This window comes from Perna viridis, chromosome 1 (assembly GCF_037379345.1).
Source record: "Perna viridis isolate PV_CMFRI_1.1 ecotype Kerala chromosome 1, ASM3737934v1, whole genome shotgun sequence".
Classification (NCBI taxonomy): domain Eukaryota; kingdom Metazoa; phylum Mollusca; class Bivalvia; order Mytilida; family Mytilidae; genus Perna; species Perna viridis.
In genome coordinates this window covers 18,622,178-18,640,185 of record NC_142445.1, presented here as the reverse complement: position 1 = coordinate 18,640,185, position 18,008 = coordinate 18,622,178, and the positions used below count along the sequence as shown (strand labels likewise).

General features: G+C 34.3%; 2 protein-coding genes across 10 annotated transcripts in view; one reads left to right on the top strand and one right to left on the bottom strand.

Annotated features, from left to right (window-relative positions):
* The window catches only part of LOC148627584 (dynein axonemal heavy chain 12-like), a 42,763-nt gene extending 39,608 nt beyond the window's left edge, over positions 1 to 3,155 (top strand). For all 9 annotated transcript variants that reach the window (XM_088575452.1, XM_088575457.1, XM_088575404.1 and 6 more), the window contains 5 exons: positions 10 to 113; positions 754 to 958; positions 1,125 to 1,262; positions 1,638 to 1,729; positions 1,905 to 3,155. In XM_088575452.1, the coding sequence (XP_088431578.1) occupies positions 10 to 113; positions 754 to 958; positions 1,125 to 1,262; positions 1,638 to 1,729; positions 1,905 to 2,166 (801 nt within the window). In that variant the 3' untranslated portion in view covers positions 2,167 to 3,155. The remainder of the gene's footprint in view (positions 1 to 9; positions 114 to 753; positions 959 to 1,124; positions 1,263 to 1,637; positions 1,730 to 1,904) is intronic.
* Positions 3,156 to 6,230: 3,075 nt separating this feature from the next.
* On the bottom strand, positions 6,231 to 11,516 carry LOC148627583 (toll-like receptor 2). Its single transcript, XM_088575490.1, has 2 exons — positions 11,363 to 11,516; positions 6,231 to 10,282 (listed from the first exon to the last, which is right to left on the bottom strand). The coding sequence occupies exon 2, from the start codon at positions 10,265 to 10,267 to the stop codon at positions 7,856 to 7,858; it is 2,412 nt and encodes an 803-aa protein (XP_088431616.1). The 5' UTR covers positions 10,268 to 10,282; positions 11,363 to 11,516; the 3' UTR covers positions 6,231 to 7,855.
* Between the last annotated feature and the right edge of the window lie 6,492 nt (positions 11,517 to 18,008).

Here is an 18,008-nt window from a genome sequence, read left to right as displayed (position 1 = left end):
TTCGTCTAGCTTCCAAAGAATTATGACATAGAAGTAGCAACTAAAAAATATCCTGTACTGTACTCTGAGAGTATGAATACTGTCCTTGTACAGGAAATGGAAAGATTCAATACGTAAGTAATGCTATTGTGATTACAGCCAATTAATTGCATAGTTTTTAAATTGCAAAAAGATTTTTTTTGTATCATTGTATTGTGTGATGAAATGAAAGAAATGTCATTATGGAAATTTAATTAGATTAAACCTGTTTTATCGAAAATTAAACACATTTTGAAAATATAATGTACAATATACGATTTATTAAAAAGTCAATAGGATTTGGCAACAAGCTTTTACAGGCCATTTCCACTTCATGTTCTACTGACTTATTTTACTTATACAACAAATTAATGACTTTTACAATACACTGTGAAAAAAAGGTCAATAAATGTGATTTTTATTGTAAAATAATTTAGAAGAAAAGAATTAAACAATGTAATGAACAACAATTATCAATCAAAGAATTGAAATTAGGTAAGAAAAGAAATTTAATTCTCAACAACTTTCTAAGCTTCCAAAGTTTTGTATAGTTTAGTTGCTATGCAAATACAAAAATTACCTCTTTGATATTATTACATCCACACAAATATATTTAATCAAAAATTGACACTGACCTCAGCATCAAAGTATATTTTTACAATTTTATAAAGAAGAGCTCTTTAGGATAGAAAAACACCATTAACATCATATATCAATATTCTTATGTCTACATAGATTGCTGTCAATAATCCGAACCAGTTTGGTAAACATACAGAAAGCCATTAAAGGTTTAGTGGTCATGTCTGCTGAACTAGAACAACTATCAAACAGTCTGACGATTGGTCAATTACCTGCCATGTGGTCTAAGAGGTCATACCCATCACTAAAACCTCTAGGAAGCTACATCAATGACTTCTTAGATAGACTGAAATTCTTACAGGTAAGTTACACTTTGAATACGATTCTTTTTATCTCAGTTTGCTGATAATTATGAGAATTTTGATATACTTTTCTTGCAAAGACTTGCTGAGTCTAGTATTTTGCCCTACTTGAATGTCAAAGATCTAATTTCTAAAGTCCAATTTAATGATACTGATATGTTGTAGAAATGGTATGATGAGGGAAAGCCAGCATCATTCTGGATATCTGGATTCTTCTTCACCCAAGCTTTCCTGACAGGTGTCATGCAGAACTTTGCTAGGAAGTACACTATCCCTATTGACACACTAGGATTTGATTTTGAGGTAAGTTAAGATTATATTTATCTCAGGGTTGTCTTCAATTGCACAACAAATACTTACTTTAAAGCCAACTTATAACACATTACTCTTGTTAATTGTGACGACAGAAAGTATCATTGTGGCAAGGATTTTCTCCGAAATCACATTTTTTTAATTAATAATTAGATTGAAGATTGCCCAATCACTGCACCTGGTCTGTGGTTACTCCTAGTGGCTTTGTCATTGTTACTTTATATATTGTGAATTATTACTATTTCTGGAGAAGACTTCTTAAATATGTTATTGCTTTTGTGTCTAATCCATTTTGTTATTTGTTAAACCTAAACAACCAATGTTATCATGCTTGTTTTACTTGAAGTTTAAACTATATATCAACAGGTTCTGCCACATGATATGATGACTGAACATCCAGATGATGGTTGCTATGTGTACGGTCTATTCTTAGATGGTGGTCGATGGGACAAACACAAGTAAGCTTTATCTTGCCATATTGATAAAAGCATAAATGTAGTGATAAACTTTTGAAAGATTTTGTTAATTCTGAAATTAAGATTTTTAAAAAATATTTTGTTTTTCTGACAAAACCAAATTGCCCAAGTGTAATTCTATATACATGTATCTTTATTTATTAATTTTTTTTCCCAGGGGTCTTTTAACTGAACAGCTACCTAAGATTCTTTTTGACCCAATGCCAATTATCTGGTGCAAACCAGCCAAGAAACTAGAGATTGACAGATCTGACAAGCGGTATGAGATCCCCATCTACAAAACAAGTGAGAGACGTGGTGTGTTGTCCACCACTGGACACTCTACAAACTTTGTGTTGGCTATGTTACTGCCTACAGACAAACCTGTGTCACACTGGATCAAACGTGGTCTGGCTCTACTCTGTCAGCTCGATGACTAGTTTGTTATGTTTTAGTGCTGTTATCACATTGAACATTGTGTTTATTATCAAGCAATCATCCTCTATGCATTTGTGATGGACAAATGGGTTTAAAAAACATGAAATACACCTTGTTTAATTTTCCATCATATTTTGTTATTTTTATTTATAATTGTTCTGCTGTGATATATTCAATTCTTTTTTATGTATTTATTTTAGTTTTTATTTTTATATTTTGCGAAGTATTGGAAGTAATTACTGTTTCATGGATACTTCAAGCACTGGTGTACTAATACCACAGCTTCTTTTGATAGGTATGGTGATAGAAGTACTTGGCTGATGATGAAATTTTATTTGTTCAGCTGTAATATTTTTTTATGTATACATAACTTAATAGTCATCCATAATCATTATTCCGTCCAGTATTTTCTAAGTTATTACAACTTTTTTTCCTAATTATATTTATTCTATTAACAAACATTCCATCCATAAGTGTTTTTACTGATGTTTACATAATGTTACAAAGACGGTTTGGTTTGTCAAACCTGAACAGTACTTTCAGTTGGAATTTTCATTGACTAGAATTAAAATGTGTTTTTTTTTTTTCAAATTTTTATGGTTTATATATTCAATATTTCTCACTCCAGTTTTTGAGGTGTTGAATTTGTGCAGTTGACTTATGGTCAAGTAATGAAAATGTTACATGAATGCATAAGGATGTCATATTGGATTGTTATTTTGTAATTAAGACATCCTCAAAAATTAGGATGACATAACTAGGCTAATATATCTGGTTGTATGAAGATTGAATGTCTAAAAAAATTAAGGAAGAGATGAAGTAATGTAAGTGTCACTGAACTTTATCTTAAGTTCTTTTTTGTCGTCACAAAGAAATGAATGTTTCTGGAGTTTTGATTAGCTTTGTTGTATACAGAATATGAATCATTAACGTCTGTGATATACCTGAAAATTTCAGTGTTTTATAAAAATAAATTATGGTTTCACTAGCATATGTTGTTCATGGCAATTGCCTGACTGTTTCACAGTTTTAAAAAATATTAGCAAAATACAAGTACAAAACATTCATACAATATTTTCTATACAAAAATTTAAAATATAAATTTTGATGCATGTCTCCTACTGAGTTCCATACATTGTGGATCATCCCCTTAAGGTACACTCTGAAGTGATATAACTTATGTGTAGTATAAAACTCACACAAAGTCATTACTTCATAGTTATAAAACACTATGGACTCAACTATATGATGAACAGTAGCTTCTTGAACTATATAAAACGAAATGACAAGACATAGATAATCCTTTTATATAATTTTTAAACTTAACTAAATATCAATAGCATGTTCAAATCCGAGTTAACCCTATTTCCTTCTTAATTTTTTCTCAATACATCGACTTTCCAACAATACTTTAAAAATGGTTTCAAAGGCCCGAGCTCCAGCAATAAGCTTGCTTTTGCTTGTATAGTTAACCTCTGGTTTTTGGTGGGGTTCGCTCTGTTTTTTCCAGTATGTGTACTTTTTGGATCTATTGTAATAACGGTATGTTCTTCATGTATGTCCGTATGTCCACCAAGTGGAGTGATTCACATAGGGTTGTCTAATGAAACACTTATCCACCTAAGGGCTCACGCTACTGGGTGATTCGGGTGAAATAGTCGCCCTGGAGTCGCTCACTTCACCCTCAGACAACACCAAAAGCGAAGTGAAGTCGCCCTCTCACTTTCAGACATCGCGTATGTTCAGGACTGTACTCCATCTTTTAGTGGTATTTTGACCAGAGTTATATCTCTTCCGATAACACTAGGTGTCAGTCTTGTATTACATGTTCCTGAGCGGGTGTACGTTAAACATGGAGGCTAAAAATTATAGTGCGCTTCCTTTTTGTCTTTTCCTGTTTTTGTTTCTTGGCAAATGGCTATAATTTTTCATCAAAAGTACAGGGTAAATATCAAGCTATGACACAATAAACTTGTTTTTGAGGAAAAACAGTGTTTTCATGAAAAAATAATGCTTCAGAAAAGGGGTCTATTATTATGAACTAAAAATAAAAGTGAAAGTAGAAAGTCTATTTTTAGTTTGACCCGTCTTGGTGTACCAAAGTTTGTGCCTTTTTTTTCTAAAATGGACCTAAAAATTATTTTTGACATTTCCTTAATTGAAAGACATGGTTAAAAGTTAGATTGAAACTGCTTGTGTATTTTTTTTTTATAAAATCATGAAAATTTAAGGTATACTATAGAAGCCTATGGGGCAAACAGTACAAGACTGAGACCACTAGGTACGAGAACACAATTAATTCCCCTCGGTTTTCGTTGTATTCGAATATAGTTCCAACTTTGGTAGTAGGTACCTTCCACATTTTTTCATATTTTTACTGGTAACTTATTTGCTTAAGTTTTGGTAGAAAATAGGTTAAAATTACATGCGATTTTTTTTTCATTAATCAATAGGGTATGCAAGTCTCGTTCTAGTTTCATTATCTTTACCGGAATTTACGACGTAGAGGTTACAGACCACCAATTCAACCAATGAGCATTTGGAACGTACGCAAAAATAGTCCTACGCAGAAATTACCCCTGTTCCTCATAGTGCTGTGAAAATAGTTCTCATCTTATCTTATTTAAGCAGTTTCTGAAAGGAAAAACATTTCTGTACATTTTATAGGTGCATTTTGCTTCTTGTGATGTGAAGCCTAATCTCCATAATGATTTTTAAATATACCCCTATCTTGTGAAAACACTGGGATTTCCCATGCTATTTATAGACCCTTCACTTCCGGTGACCAGTACTGCACTGCAAGTCTGCTAACCCCACATGCCATTCTGAGGATTGTGAGCTGACATATGTAGAATCATGCTGATATATAGTCCTCTGCAGGTTAAAGTTAAGGTAAAGTCCAGAGAAGCCATTGAATATTGTGAAATTAGCATAAAAGGCTATGGGAAGTGGAATTAGTGGTTTTTAGCCTAGAACGTATTGAAAACCGAAGACCGATCTGAATTTTATTGTTTACTACAGGGTACTCGAAACGCTAACAATGCAAAATCTTCTAATTTATGTTTTTTCTTAATACCTTTATCATGTAGAAATAGATATTTGTCATTTTTATCCGTATTTTTTACACAAAAAGATGTTTTGCCCTCAACACTGAACTCAACGCTCTTTATGACAAGTCTCCATGCTTTTGAATGGTAGACTAGGACCCATTCTCGTGAAATCACGGGGTCACACGACGAGACTTACATATCCTATTCTGACTAGAAGTTGTGATTTGGTTCAGTGGAAGAAGGTTAAAATTTAGGACTTTTAACTCAGTTCATTTGCCATGTTTATCCCATCTCCGGGTCATATGTATTAATTTCAGAAAATGATGGTAAAATTTTCTACAATATATGTATAAAATCCTGTTTGTACATATCTTTAGGCCAGAGAAGTTTTTTTTTCAGTTTGCGTCGGTGGAATTTTTTTAATCTGCTCAAATATGTATATTGAAATGCACTTGAAAATTAATTGTGGTCTCGTGCCTTCAAACAAAAAATGGCGCCCGTTCGAGAAAATAAATCGTAAAAATTTTTGAAATCTATCGAATTATCGGTTACAAGCAAGAATTTTAATCAGCTTTTTGTTTCAAACGTTTAAAACTGGATTTGGAACGAACATTCTTCAATTCAGCTTATGATAATTCATGTTTTACCATTCGCATTTCGTTACGAAACGTGCAAATTTGTCGTGTGGGTTCTTAGGACTTAGATTAAATTTATCTTAATTGATAATTCAGTAGCAAACCCGAAGCGTTTCTTTTGATCTTAATGTTTCATTACAGAAAAGTAAATTCTCCATTTCGACGGAATATTTCTTAAGCTTGAGACGAGTTCGTACCGACCGCTATAAAATATGTGTCAATAATGTTTAAGTCTTGATATGTCAGTAATAAATTTTTGATATGATTATTGACACTCTTGATCAACTTATATCAAGAGAATGGATATTTTGAACAAGAAATCATTACGGATAAAGTGGGATCTGAAAAAAAAAACAGAAGAAAATGAAAATTCCAACAGAATGTCAATGCCTGAAATTTTATTCCAGTGCTGCTAAAAAGAACAAAATCAATAGGATAATGCAATGCAACAAGCTTTGCTTTGCTCAATCATATATAAATTTTGCTGTAATAAACTTGGTAAGGGGTAGAGAAAGAGTAATCAAGGGAACCAAGGTTATAGCGGTAATCAAAAGAATGTAATCCAGGGACAAAGACCAGACATGGAAAACAGACATACACAACAAGAAAGTGAAGATTATAGAAGTATAGATTAGAAATGCAATTTCATGAATATATGAAACAGGCAATCATTCAGTCAGCAGGCTGATTTTATTTTGTCAAAAATATTTAGTTACTTATATATGTAGCTTAAAGAAGCAGTAACATTTATCTCAATAAAAGAAAATGAATATTTGAAAATGCTTGCTTATATTGTGTGCATGTAAGTAACACATATAATTTAAAAAAAAACATTAGTAAATGATGCGCGTACACATTCACTTCTCCCTGTTCATCCCCACTTCTCCCTAGTGTCTCTCTGAAAGAGAGTCATTTCTCCCTGTTTTTCTCAAGTAGCTTGAGCACTGCACCTATAGCTAAATGTTAATATGTTTTCAATCAAAAAGTTCAACATAGCAATGATAGTATTATCTATATTTTTTACCAAGTTCAGAAATAAAACGAAGTTTCTTTCGTCCTATAACAAGATATGTATCCACGTGTTCTTTCCTTTCCATATCCTTTCCTCTTTCGACTACCCCGGACTTGGTGGGTGTTTCTAGAAAAGCAGAGGACGCTCACCCTACCGGTGTATCTGGTCCATGCTCCCAGTTTTTAGTGGAGTCCTAGTTGCTCATTTGCTTTTGTTACTTTGTATGTGTGATTTTAATTACTCGTGTTCTTTGTTGTGTATGTCTGTTTTCAATTCTGGTCTTTGTCCCGGGATTACATTCTTTTGATTACCGCTATAACCATGGTTCCCTTGATTACACTTTCACTGCCTTTGAAAAATGAACACAGCGTAGAAATTTAAATATTTCTTTTATATGAGGATGCTGGATAGTAGTTACGGATGAAAAGGGTCGAAACACAAAAGTTCCTGAGCTAATGCACGAAGAAGCACCCCTTATGCTCTATCAGTTTGGTTAATTGAGAATCGCTGGAGTTGGTCCCCTTAGGTCGGCCAGTGGCCCTCCCCTTTTTCGGAATTTCAGGAATAGCCACTGAGAAATTCTCGTTAAATTCCTGAGCGAAACCTGCAATTACCGCAGTTTTTTACGGTCATATTTCACCAGTTGTTAAAATGGGAGTAAGTAGCTTAATAAGAACTTAGTAGTGCGCTAGATGACCCAGCAAAAAAAAAACCCAGAGCAAAGACATGAAATAAATTCTTATTCTTTGGTGACCAAAACGAAGAAGACTTTGATTGTCAACGATTTTGTTCTTCTGTATATGTTATTGTTAGATTGTCTTGTATTGTTTCAATTCAAAATTCTTTTATCAGACTAATAACTGATAAATACGTTGTTGTTTGGTGCTTAATCTGCATGCACAACGTGTTTGCCTCGCCATTAGCGTATAACGGAGAGTTCAACTTTGCATATAGGCTTCTCTATCTGTATCATACTTTGGATTTGATACCATCTCTACACAATGTCGTCGTCTTTTTTGTTGTTCTTAAGATCTATTAAATCTTGCTCTAATTTGTCTACTTTCGATCTTAAGCTGCTGATATCATTTTTAACAGAAAGTTCGAGACAATCTACTCGCTTTGTAAGTGTCTCCCCTAAATAATTGACATGATTACAGAGAGTTTTCACTACATCACTTAATTCCTTGATGTCATTTTTGACGTCAAAATAACGTAAGTTTGTTTCACTCATTTGAATGGATTCGTTTTCGGTATCGCTATTTCTTCTGTATAAAACGGAAATGTGAGAACTATCTACACAGTTGTTCTCACTTGTGACTGTATCATCTCCATGGGTGTGTGAATTGTTTCTTCTGTTTTCAGAATTGTTTTCGTTTACTCGAAGGCAATCTATAAGTTTTACTACGAATTCCTCTTTCGTATCGTGTTTCCACTCGGCATTGGTTGTAAATCTAACTAACATTTCTAATTCGTTTGTCATGAAACCTGGGCTAATTTCCTCAAGTTTAATACACAACACAGAACCTGGTCCACTTTGTACAAATCTTTCGTGAGCTAAAAGGACCTCAAACTTACACCATTTACTTTGGGCAAGATTGTTAGATAGAACCAGCAGAATTTTCCTACTTTTCCCCATGTTTTCTATAATATTATCGTGAATCAGCCTTCCATATTCAAAGTCTCTATTGTGTAGACACAATCGAAAGTTGTGTTTTTCTTCCAAAAACTTTAAGAGATGTTTCATGATCCATGGCTTGTCATGTTCGCTGAAAATCACAAATCCATCAAAAATAGCATCGCTGTTATAACATAGCTGGTTACTAGGCCATTTTGTTAAAGAACGGCTGAGTTTATACAGCCAAAACTTCAAGTAAAATCTTGTTCGAAAAGCAACCACAACGATCGATCCACACGCCACAACTGTGACTAGTATTGAAAATACGACTACCACGAATAACGATTGACACACTACCTCCGTAACAATCTTACCTTGTTTAGATGGAGGGCTTTTACAGATATAGTCGTCGGGATAGTTTTTCAATGAAATGTTATAGTCTACGACTAACGACTGAAGAAACGTCCCCACAAATAGTTTCGAGTTTTTACATGAGCAGTTAAACGGGTTATTAGATATGTCCATGTATTTGAGGTTGCTTGCAGTCTTTATACATGATAGATTAATTTCTTTTATATCATTGTAACTTAAGTCGACTACGTGCAAGTTCGGGACACTTGTAAATATGGCGCATGGAAATTTTGTCCAGGACATACCGGAAAGAAATAACTCTGAGACATTAGACAAAGGTTTGAATAACTTCTTGAGAGACTGGTCGTCTTCTGGCAATTCAGAAAGTGACAAGTCTAGAGTTGTAAGATTTGGAAGTTCATCAAAAACGTTTTGAGATGGGTTTTTTATTAAAGAGAAATTACTTAAAAAAATTCTTGCTAGTGAAAAACTGGAAAAACTTAACGCTTCAAAGGAAATATGATACCGTTGGCCAGGCTTTTGTGTATTGCACGAACTTAATAAAATTTCTGTGAGATTTTCGAGACTTTCAAAACTTCTGGAAGCTATTCTTTGTATTGGATTCTCGAAAAGATTGATTTTCTTCAGATTAGGGGTGCATTTCCCCACCATTGGTGATATTATTGAAATGTGGTTCTTTCTTATGTCCAACTCCACTAGTTCCGGAACGGCGCTTTCCATGGAAATCAAGTGTATAAAGATTTCGGAGAGCATACAAAATTTAGGAATAACTGCCAATTGGTTGTTCTCGAGAATCAACGAATTTGTCGATAGCTTGCAAAAGAAATCAATGGTCTTAATTCGATTATTTGAAAGTAGTAACGAGTTAAGTCTTGAAAACTTCTTGAAGTAACAACTATCTAGCGCTGAAAGATTATTGTTCGCAAGTGAAAGGTGTCTTATATTGTTCGTCTTGAGTTTAGAAAACAACTTTGTTATATCACGATCCGTTAAACCAAGTCCACTCAATATCAATGTAGCATTTTCTCTCAAGTTTAGACTGAAAAACGACTCTCTTAATGCCACAAGTGAAACTCTGTCGTTGAATCCAAGGTCAAGGAAGAATAAACTTTCAAACTGTGAAAAGGCGTTCGTGGAAATATATTTGATGTCATTCTTCACAAGAGAAAGAGATTTCAAATCGCACTTTGTCAAATTACGAAAAGTCTCCCTCGTAATGTAAGACAAGTTATGACCAATAAATTCAAGGCTTGTGACATCAACCATCTTTGGTATGTACTGAAGCCGACCTCCATTCGTGTACTTACATTTAACCCATTTGCCAAGGTCGAAGCCCTCGCTGGTACAGAATTCAGCCATGTTTGTAGATATGATGATTGCGGTCGTACCAGTGACCAAGAACAAAGCTATCCAAGGCATTGGTTGCTCTGGTACCTGTAAATATGATTTGATAACTTTTTAGTTTTTGATCTTAACTCGTAGATACCATGCACATATATATTAAGAGCAGATCATTGACTTACACGTGCAATACGTTACGTTGGGTTTGATATTATATTCACATGGAAACCGAAAATGGGCTCATATCTATATTCATTAAGCCATTGGCGAAGTCTACATAGAAACATAGCAGAATTTCACTCCTGTAGATTATTGAGTGATATCTATTTCTATATATTAATTATTAAAGTCTATAATATACTTAGAAATTCAGCGTATGACACTTTATATAGCAGGCGCGGATCGAAGGACTGGCGTACCGGGCGTACGCCCCCCCCTAAATCGCTAAGAATTAAAATTTTCACCATGATACTTTTTACCTTGCTTTGAACGGCATTTAATTCAATTAACATGAAATTGATGATAACATGAACATGAAATGATGATAAAATGAAAAAGGGATGGGACACAAGGACAATGGGGGGTCGACAAATTTTGATTGCCACTGGAAATAGGGAGAGGTGGATAGGGTCGAGCAATTTAGCCTCCTGTGGCGGAGCCCTATGGTTCCTACTCCGGGAGAATACCACAGCAGGGTTCTTTAACGTGCGAGGAACGTGGCATCTTTCCCAACACGGTGCACCACTATGGTTTGCGGTCAGGTTTTCCGTATTATAGCCTGATAACCCCAGCATGTAACATGCCAGGGGTACCCCATTCCACCACCTGGGGCACACACCCCAGTTGCTCTGTGGGCAGAGCGCCCTAGCCCCCGGCTAGGGTTTTGAGCACTATTTAGTCACCTTTTACGACAAGCTTAGCGCTGCTGCAGGCCTATTCTTTTATCACCCGGACCTGCACGGGGATTTTAGGGAGGGTATGGACAAAACTAACAAACCATAAACAACTACATGCATATAGATACCACATCAACATTAAACACACAAAACACTATCAAGTATCAAACATAAAAGTGAACAGTGACCTATCTACCAGTAAGAAGATTGAACAGTGACCAATCTACCTGCAAGAAGATTGCCTTTTACATGAAGCACAGTAAACAGATTAACTTACAATATTCTTCTACTTGGAGTGGCAAGAAAACGAAGTCACATGCCGTATATACGACTATGACTTGTATATCCTTCTTTGTTGTTACTCTTCCTTGTTTGGGATATAAAAATATCAAATCACATTTAAATGTACACCTCCCACATTATAATTATTTTATCGAAACACACTGATATGGCAAGTTATGTGTTGCAAAATTCCTCACTTTCGATTTTTATTCAAAATTTTCTTATTAATATACAAGATTTTTTTCATTAATATGTAAGGGAAAATACTTTGGTAAGACTCAGAAACTACCAATCGCAGCCTCTTGATACTTGGTATCAAGTATCAGGTATGGGCCCCATATTGTGGAGTAAGATAACAGGCCTATCGAATATCTTATTCCGGACAAACGGTAAACGAAATGCAGCCATTTCTGATCATTTTTTTTCATTTCATTTGTTACAATGTATATCTAAAGTTTATGGGATATCTTATAAAGTTTATGAAATATCTTCTGAAGTTTATGAGATATATTATATCTTTCATAAGACATCTTGAAAATATATTATATGTTTTTTTTCTTTAAAAGATCTCATTAAATATACGAGATATATTTTATAGTACATGTATATAAGAAATCTCTCATAAACTTTATAAAATATCTTATTTATGTTTTTAATATAAGATAATAATATTTGTAGGATATCTCTGAACATGTAATAAATATGGCGTGCCATATATCTTATATTAAAAATGTTAATAAGATATCTTATAAGGTTTATGAGATATCTTATAAAGCAAAACTTAAAAGACATCATAAACTTTATAAGAAATCTCAACACTTTATAAGATATTTTATGAACGTTTTTAATATAAAATATTTTATCAGCTTAATACGATATCTACATACTTTATCAAATATTTCAAATATTTAAAAAGATATCTTAACTGTACATTATATGACATATCTCATAAAATTTATAAGATATTTTATAAATTTTTAAGATATCTTATTAAAATAGAAGATATCTCATAAATTTGATAAGAAAACTTTAAAGAGGAATAAATATAAATACAACACGTCATGTTGATGAGTGTGATTGCACGGTGGACCTCCTGGCCATTGACTACTACATTTTTTTTTAGATTGTAAACTCTCTTATTCAAAGTTAAGCAACTTAATATAGTTGCTTACCAAATTAGAAATATTGATTAAGTAAGAAGTCTGATTATTGTACATCAGAATGGTTTGTTTGTTTGTTGGGTTTTAACGTCCGAGCAACAATATTTCAGCTATATCCAGACGATGAACATGAAGTTGATGATAACATGAACATGAAATAATTATGAAATGAGAAAGGAATGGGACACAAGAACAATGAGGTCGACAAATTTTGATTGCCACTGAAAATAGGGAGAGGTGGGTAGGGTCGGGCAATTTAGCCTCCTGTGGCGGAGCGCAAAGGTTTCTACTCCTATCGAATACCACAGCAGGGTCCTGGTGTTAAAAGAATAGGCCTGCAGAAGCGCTAAGCTTGTCGTAAAAGGCGACTAAATAGTGCTCAGAACCCTAGCCCGGGCTAGGCCGCTCTGCCCACAGAGCAACTGGGATGTGTTCCCCAGGTGGTGGAATGGGGTACCCCTGGCGTATTATATGCTGGGGTTGTCAGGCTATAATACGGAAAACCTGACTGCAAACCATAATGGTGCACCGTGTTGGGAAAGATGCCACGTTCCTCGCACGTTAAAGAACCCTACTGTGGTATTCTCCCGGAGTAGGAACCATAGGGCTCCGCCACAGGAGGCTAAATTGCTGGACCCTATCTACCTCTCCCTATTTCCAGTGGCAATCAAAATTTGTCGACCCCATTGTCCTTGTGTCCCATCCCTTTTTCATTTCATCATCATTTCATGTTCATGTTATCATCAATTTCATGTTCATCGTCTGAATATAGCTGAAATATTGCTGCTTGGACGTTAAACCCCAACAAACAAACAAAACAACCACAGAAGAAAATGGAATAAACATTTAACAATGACACATGAAGGGAAAATAACACAGTCGTGGGTCTGAGTAAACACCCTAGTTTCCTTTCCTATACGAACAACAAAAATGTTAACGTCGCGCTAATAGATATATTTTCTCTTATTCTCTCTGCTTGTTCTCTGTGAAAAATAAATGGTCTATACTTTATATGTATAAATGTTTAAATTTGGCAATCCATCCAGCCCATGCGAGTAACTTTTGAGGTTTTTATATGAATCTCTTTTTTTTGGGAATTTGATCCGAAATGAAAGAAAAATGAAAAAAAAAATTTATTGTACCCACCAGTTCAAATCTTCCGGTAGTATCCAAAACGCTTGGTGTATTTGGCTAGTGCATGTTAAAACGGAAAGATTCCGATGTATTTTGGTTTAACAAGGAATTTTTGAAAGGCAAAACCTTGACAACTGAAAGGCATTTTTTTTAGATTACATGTAATTAATTTTACAATGGAATGGATTGTTTTTGTTTTTTTTTTTTCGTGTTTCGTTACATCAAAATTGCAATAAAACTTCGATTTTTTTTGTGGTTCTTTATTGAAACCCTCATTAAATGGGCAATTCTTCAACAAATTTTGAAAAAAAGATTCAGACTTGAATTTTTCGTTAGTTTAAGGACTTGAAGCAAATATTTCTGATAGAATGCTCCCTTATCACTAGCGGCTTGATTCCATTACAAACGTTAGAGAAGGAGACGAAAAATTGGGCATAGTATAAACAGCATTAAATAGCGGACATGTCTGAGAACACACATAATAACTCAAATATTGAAACAAAATGATCTAATGATATTTTTTGTGATTTAAAAAAAATCTGGTCCCAACTGCCTGTGACCTGAGCCTTACAAGTTTGATATATCGAAGTCTTTTAGTCCTATCTTAAAAAAAAAGAAATGTTTATCAATAACCTCGTGTTATAGGAATAATTTACAAACATGTAAACGTGTGGGATTGATTTGTTTTCGGGGACAGATTTACAATTATTACACTTTATTAAAACAAAAGTCGCTGTGATATTAAATAACCAGAATGCGAAAAAAATGAGTGTTTTGGGCATTACAAGACATCCAATTTCTATCGTTATGAAATTTAAGTAAAAGTGCCTTATTCGCTTTTAATTGCCATAGTACGTCAGTATTTTGATTTTATGTGCGGTGTTCGGTTGTTCGATCGCGTCGAAGGTCAACGGCAACCTTAAGTAATGAGTTCATCAATAACTTCAATATCGGTTTCGTCATTTTACTCCTCGCAAATGGTTCCGATTTCTGAGTCAGGAGTCAATTAGCCTGCAGATGTAATGCTTTGAACTTCACATCCATTAATGTTGCCTCCAAATGTATCACGATCACGATCATATCAAAAGAAACTTCTAAATGCACGCTTCGAATTCCTGGTGGTTCGGTGTGTTTGATTAAACTACGTTTATGGTACAGAGAGGTTCAAATAGGTCTACGTGGATATTGCACTATTTCTGCATGTACCGCACGTATTTTTTGTTATAAATGTGAAACCCCGCGGATCTTTCGTATGGACGTTTCGGGAAAGAAAGCTTCGAATAAGATTATTATTGCCAAGTTCATTTATACGGGAAGAAAACTTGATGATAAAAAGTTTCACCGTCAGTGAGGGGTTCAGAGGATCCCCGCTACCTCTTTTGGGAAAATTTTGTTAATTTCGTGCAAAGCTTTGGCAAAAATAGGAAATATTAGCTTGGGGCCTCTTTTTTCTAGAACCTCCACCCCTTAAAAAATTCTGGGTCATGCTGTGAATAAAAATTATTTTTTGATACTGAGACTAGCTTTCTAGGGGTAGGAGTGATATTTTACAATTTTTGGCAAACTCTTTCATGAAAATTAGTTTTTTGTGGTTTTAATATGTAGAAAAAAATTAATTATCTATCGAATAATACCAAATTTGAGACGTTTTGGTGGAGCAGTAACTTTCAGAGTTTCAGAGTCGAATCTATGCCAGTTTTATATGTTTATAAACACGATTGATTTCTTTGATGCACAACACAGAATCGGGTCCACCTTGTACAAATGTTTCATGAGTAAGAAGAATCTCTTACACACACCATTTACTTTGGGCAAGGTTAACAACTAGAACCAGTAGAATTTTTACCCGTGTTTTCTATAATGTCATCAATAAACAACTTTCTGGGGTCGAAATCTCTATAAAGGAGACACAGTCCAAATTTGTGATCGAGAAACGTTGAGAGATGCTGACTAACCATTGGCCTGTTGTGTTCGCTAAAAATTACAAATCCATAAAAAAAAAAACAAAAAAACAAAAAACAAAAAAAAACAAAAAAAACAAAAAAAAAACATGTCCATTGAATTTGTTAATTGTCGGGCTTCTTGGCCATCTTGTCAATGCGACTCATTTTGATGTAAAATCTTGATTGAAAACCGACAACAGAGCCACACGCCACGACTTTGAGCGAATAGAGAATACGACCACCCTGACTTACTTTCAACTTCTGTAATTAATTTTCCTCCTCTGGAATGGAAATTGTCACAGTGGTGCATAGAGGATTGATATTCTTGTAAAGAAATATTATATACATTTCATTAAGGCACCGACCTTTTTTATACTGGTGTCGGGGCGGGGGGAGCTGGGATTATTTTGATAAAAATAAAATTATCGTAATAACGGTTTTTCCCAGCTTCCCACCCTCCTCCCGCCCCAAAGAAGAAAATGCTAGATGTGTCTGAACGTACCATATATCTTACTTACAGAGCGTGTTGAGTCAATAAACCCACAGCCGAACAAATTATTCGACAAGTCTAGATCGAGTAGAACGAATCCAGTATGGGGTTCGGCTTCTAATCGGATATTGTTCCAAGAACGAAAATTCTAATATCTCGGCGACAAACGGTATCGCCAAAACGAACGGAAATGTCTAAGAGGAAGTCCAGTTAATGTAGTTTCTATGTCTTCGGTTACTAAAAAAATATCTAGAAGAATTTAAACAAATATATTCACATCCCGATTTATCAAAAGATTATTAAATAAGATATACGAAGTTTTTGTTTTATGAGATTACGCGGAAGTGTAGTGTATTGGGTATCAAAACTTTGAACGGAGTCGAAAGATCCCATATGGGCATATTATTTATCAAAATACTTCTAGCGAGTTTTTAACACTCCAAAAAGATTTACTACTACTATTTTCATGAGCTTTGTTACAAAAATTCATGATTGGATATTTTATGATATTTTATGGTATCGAGCGCGCAAGTAAGTCTGGTTGTTGAAAAAGGACTTGAATTGGAAATCAATCTATATTTATTAAGTTATTTGCGAAGTATAGGAAGCCAGTTTTATACTGCTAGGCTCATCCTTTAAAGAGATAGCAACAATTTTGTATTTGTTAACAATTTCACTTTCTGAAAGTTTAGTCAGTTGGAACTTAGGTGTTCTTAATTTCTTTTTGTAGAATTTCAATATAAATATTACTTCAAATAACAACATTATCATGTGCAGCTTTATCAGCAGAAATAAAAACGCATTCCGTGCCGAGTTCATTCAGTTTATGTTTTATTCAGAAAATACGGTGTAAATTACGTTTTTTAAGTGTTCCTCGAAATGTTTTATTTGGATATCAACTATTTTCATTTTCATAACTGTTTTGAAGAAAGAATCTAAATCACGCTTAATCCATTTTGTACAATACGAATTGAGTGAGTTCTGGATGATGTTACATTTATTCCGATTTGTTGCTTATAGGTCCAAATTAGCTTCTTTTGAAGATGCATGTCTTTATTATGAAGTTATCAAATTTAAATAGCGTACCTGTTTCTAAGGATTTCTGCTCTTTAATGTAGCGTGTTTTGTCATTCTACAAAAGAACAGAATTACTGTGCATTATTGGAATAATAGTCAATCAGATTTAATAGACGATCTTATATTCTGGAAACGCGTAGTGTCTTATAGTTTGGCCGTAAGTCATGTTTTTTTTCTTAGTTGTTACGCATATCAAAGTAATCACAATCTAATTTAGTTTCACTTGTAACCAGCTTTCTGATTGGTTTGTTCTCTTTCCAAGTTACACGGTGTACAAATCAAAAGCATGTTTCAGGAGTCTAATTTCAAGGAGTCTAGCACGATACAAAAAGTCCGTGCAGTTTAAGCAAGCTCTAGTATAAGGTAAGAGTTGTGATATGATATTCCATACGCAGTTGTTGAAGGAATGTTGCCACCAAAGAAAGGAAAGTTAGCAGTGCGGAATGAGAAGTCATCGCGTTTGTAGTAAAGTTTGGTTATGGGTTTTCCCTTTCCATCTATCTCTATGAGTAGGTCAAGATACGAGGCTGAGTCCTTGGTGTTTATATTGCCTTTCTTGGCAGATGCGCTGTTTAAAACCCGAATCTAGGATTGTTTTGAACAAAACGTCATCTGTATGGCGTAAACTGAGATATAAAAATATCAAATCACATTTAAATGTACACCTCCCACATTATAATTATTTTATCGAAACACACTGATATGGCAAGTTATGTGTTGCAAAATTCCTCACTTTCGATTTTTATTCAAAATTTTCTTATTAATATACAAGATTTTTTTCATTAATATATAAGGGAAAATACTTTGGTAAGACTCAGAAACTTCCAATCGCAGCCT

What these genes read in the sequence shown, in the direction of transcription:
- LOC148627583 (XM_088575490.1), bottom strand. Translation starts at nt 10,267, where the DNA reads ATGCCTTGGATAGCTTTGTTCTTGGTCACTGGTACGACCGCAATCATC.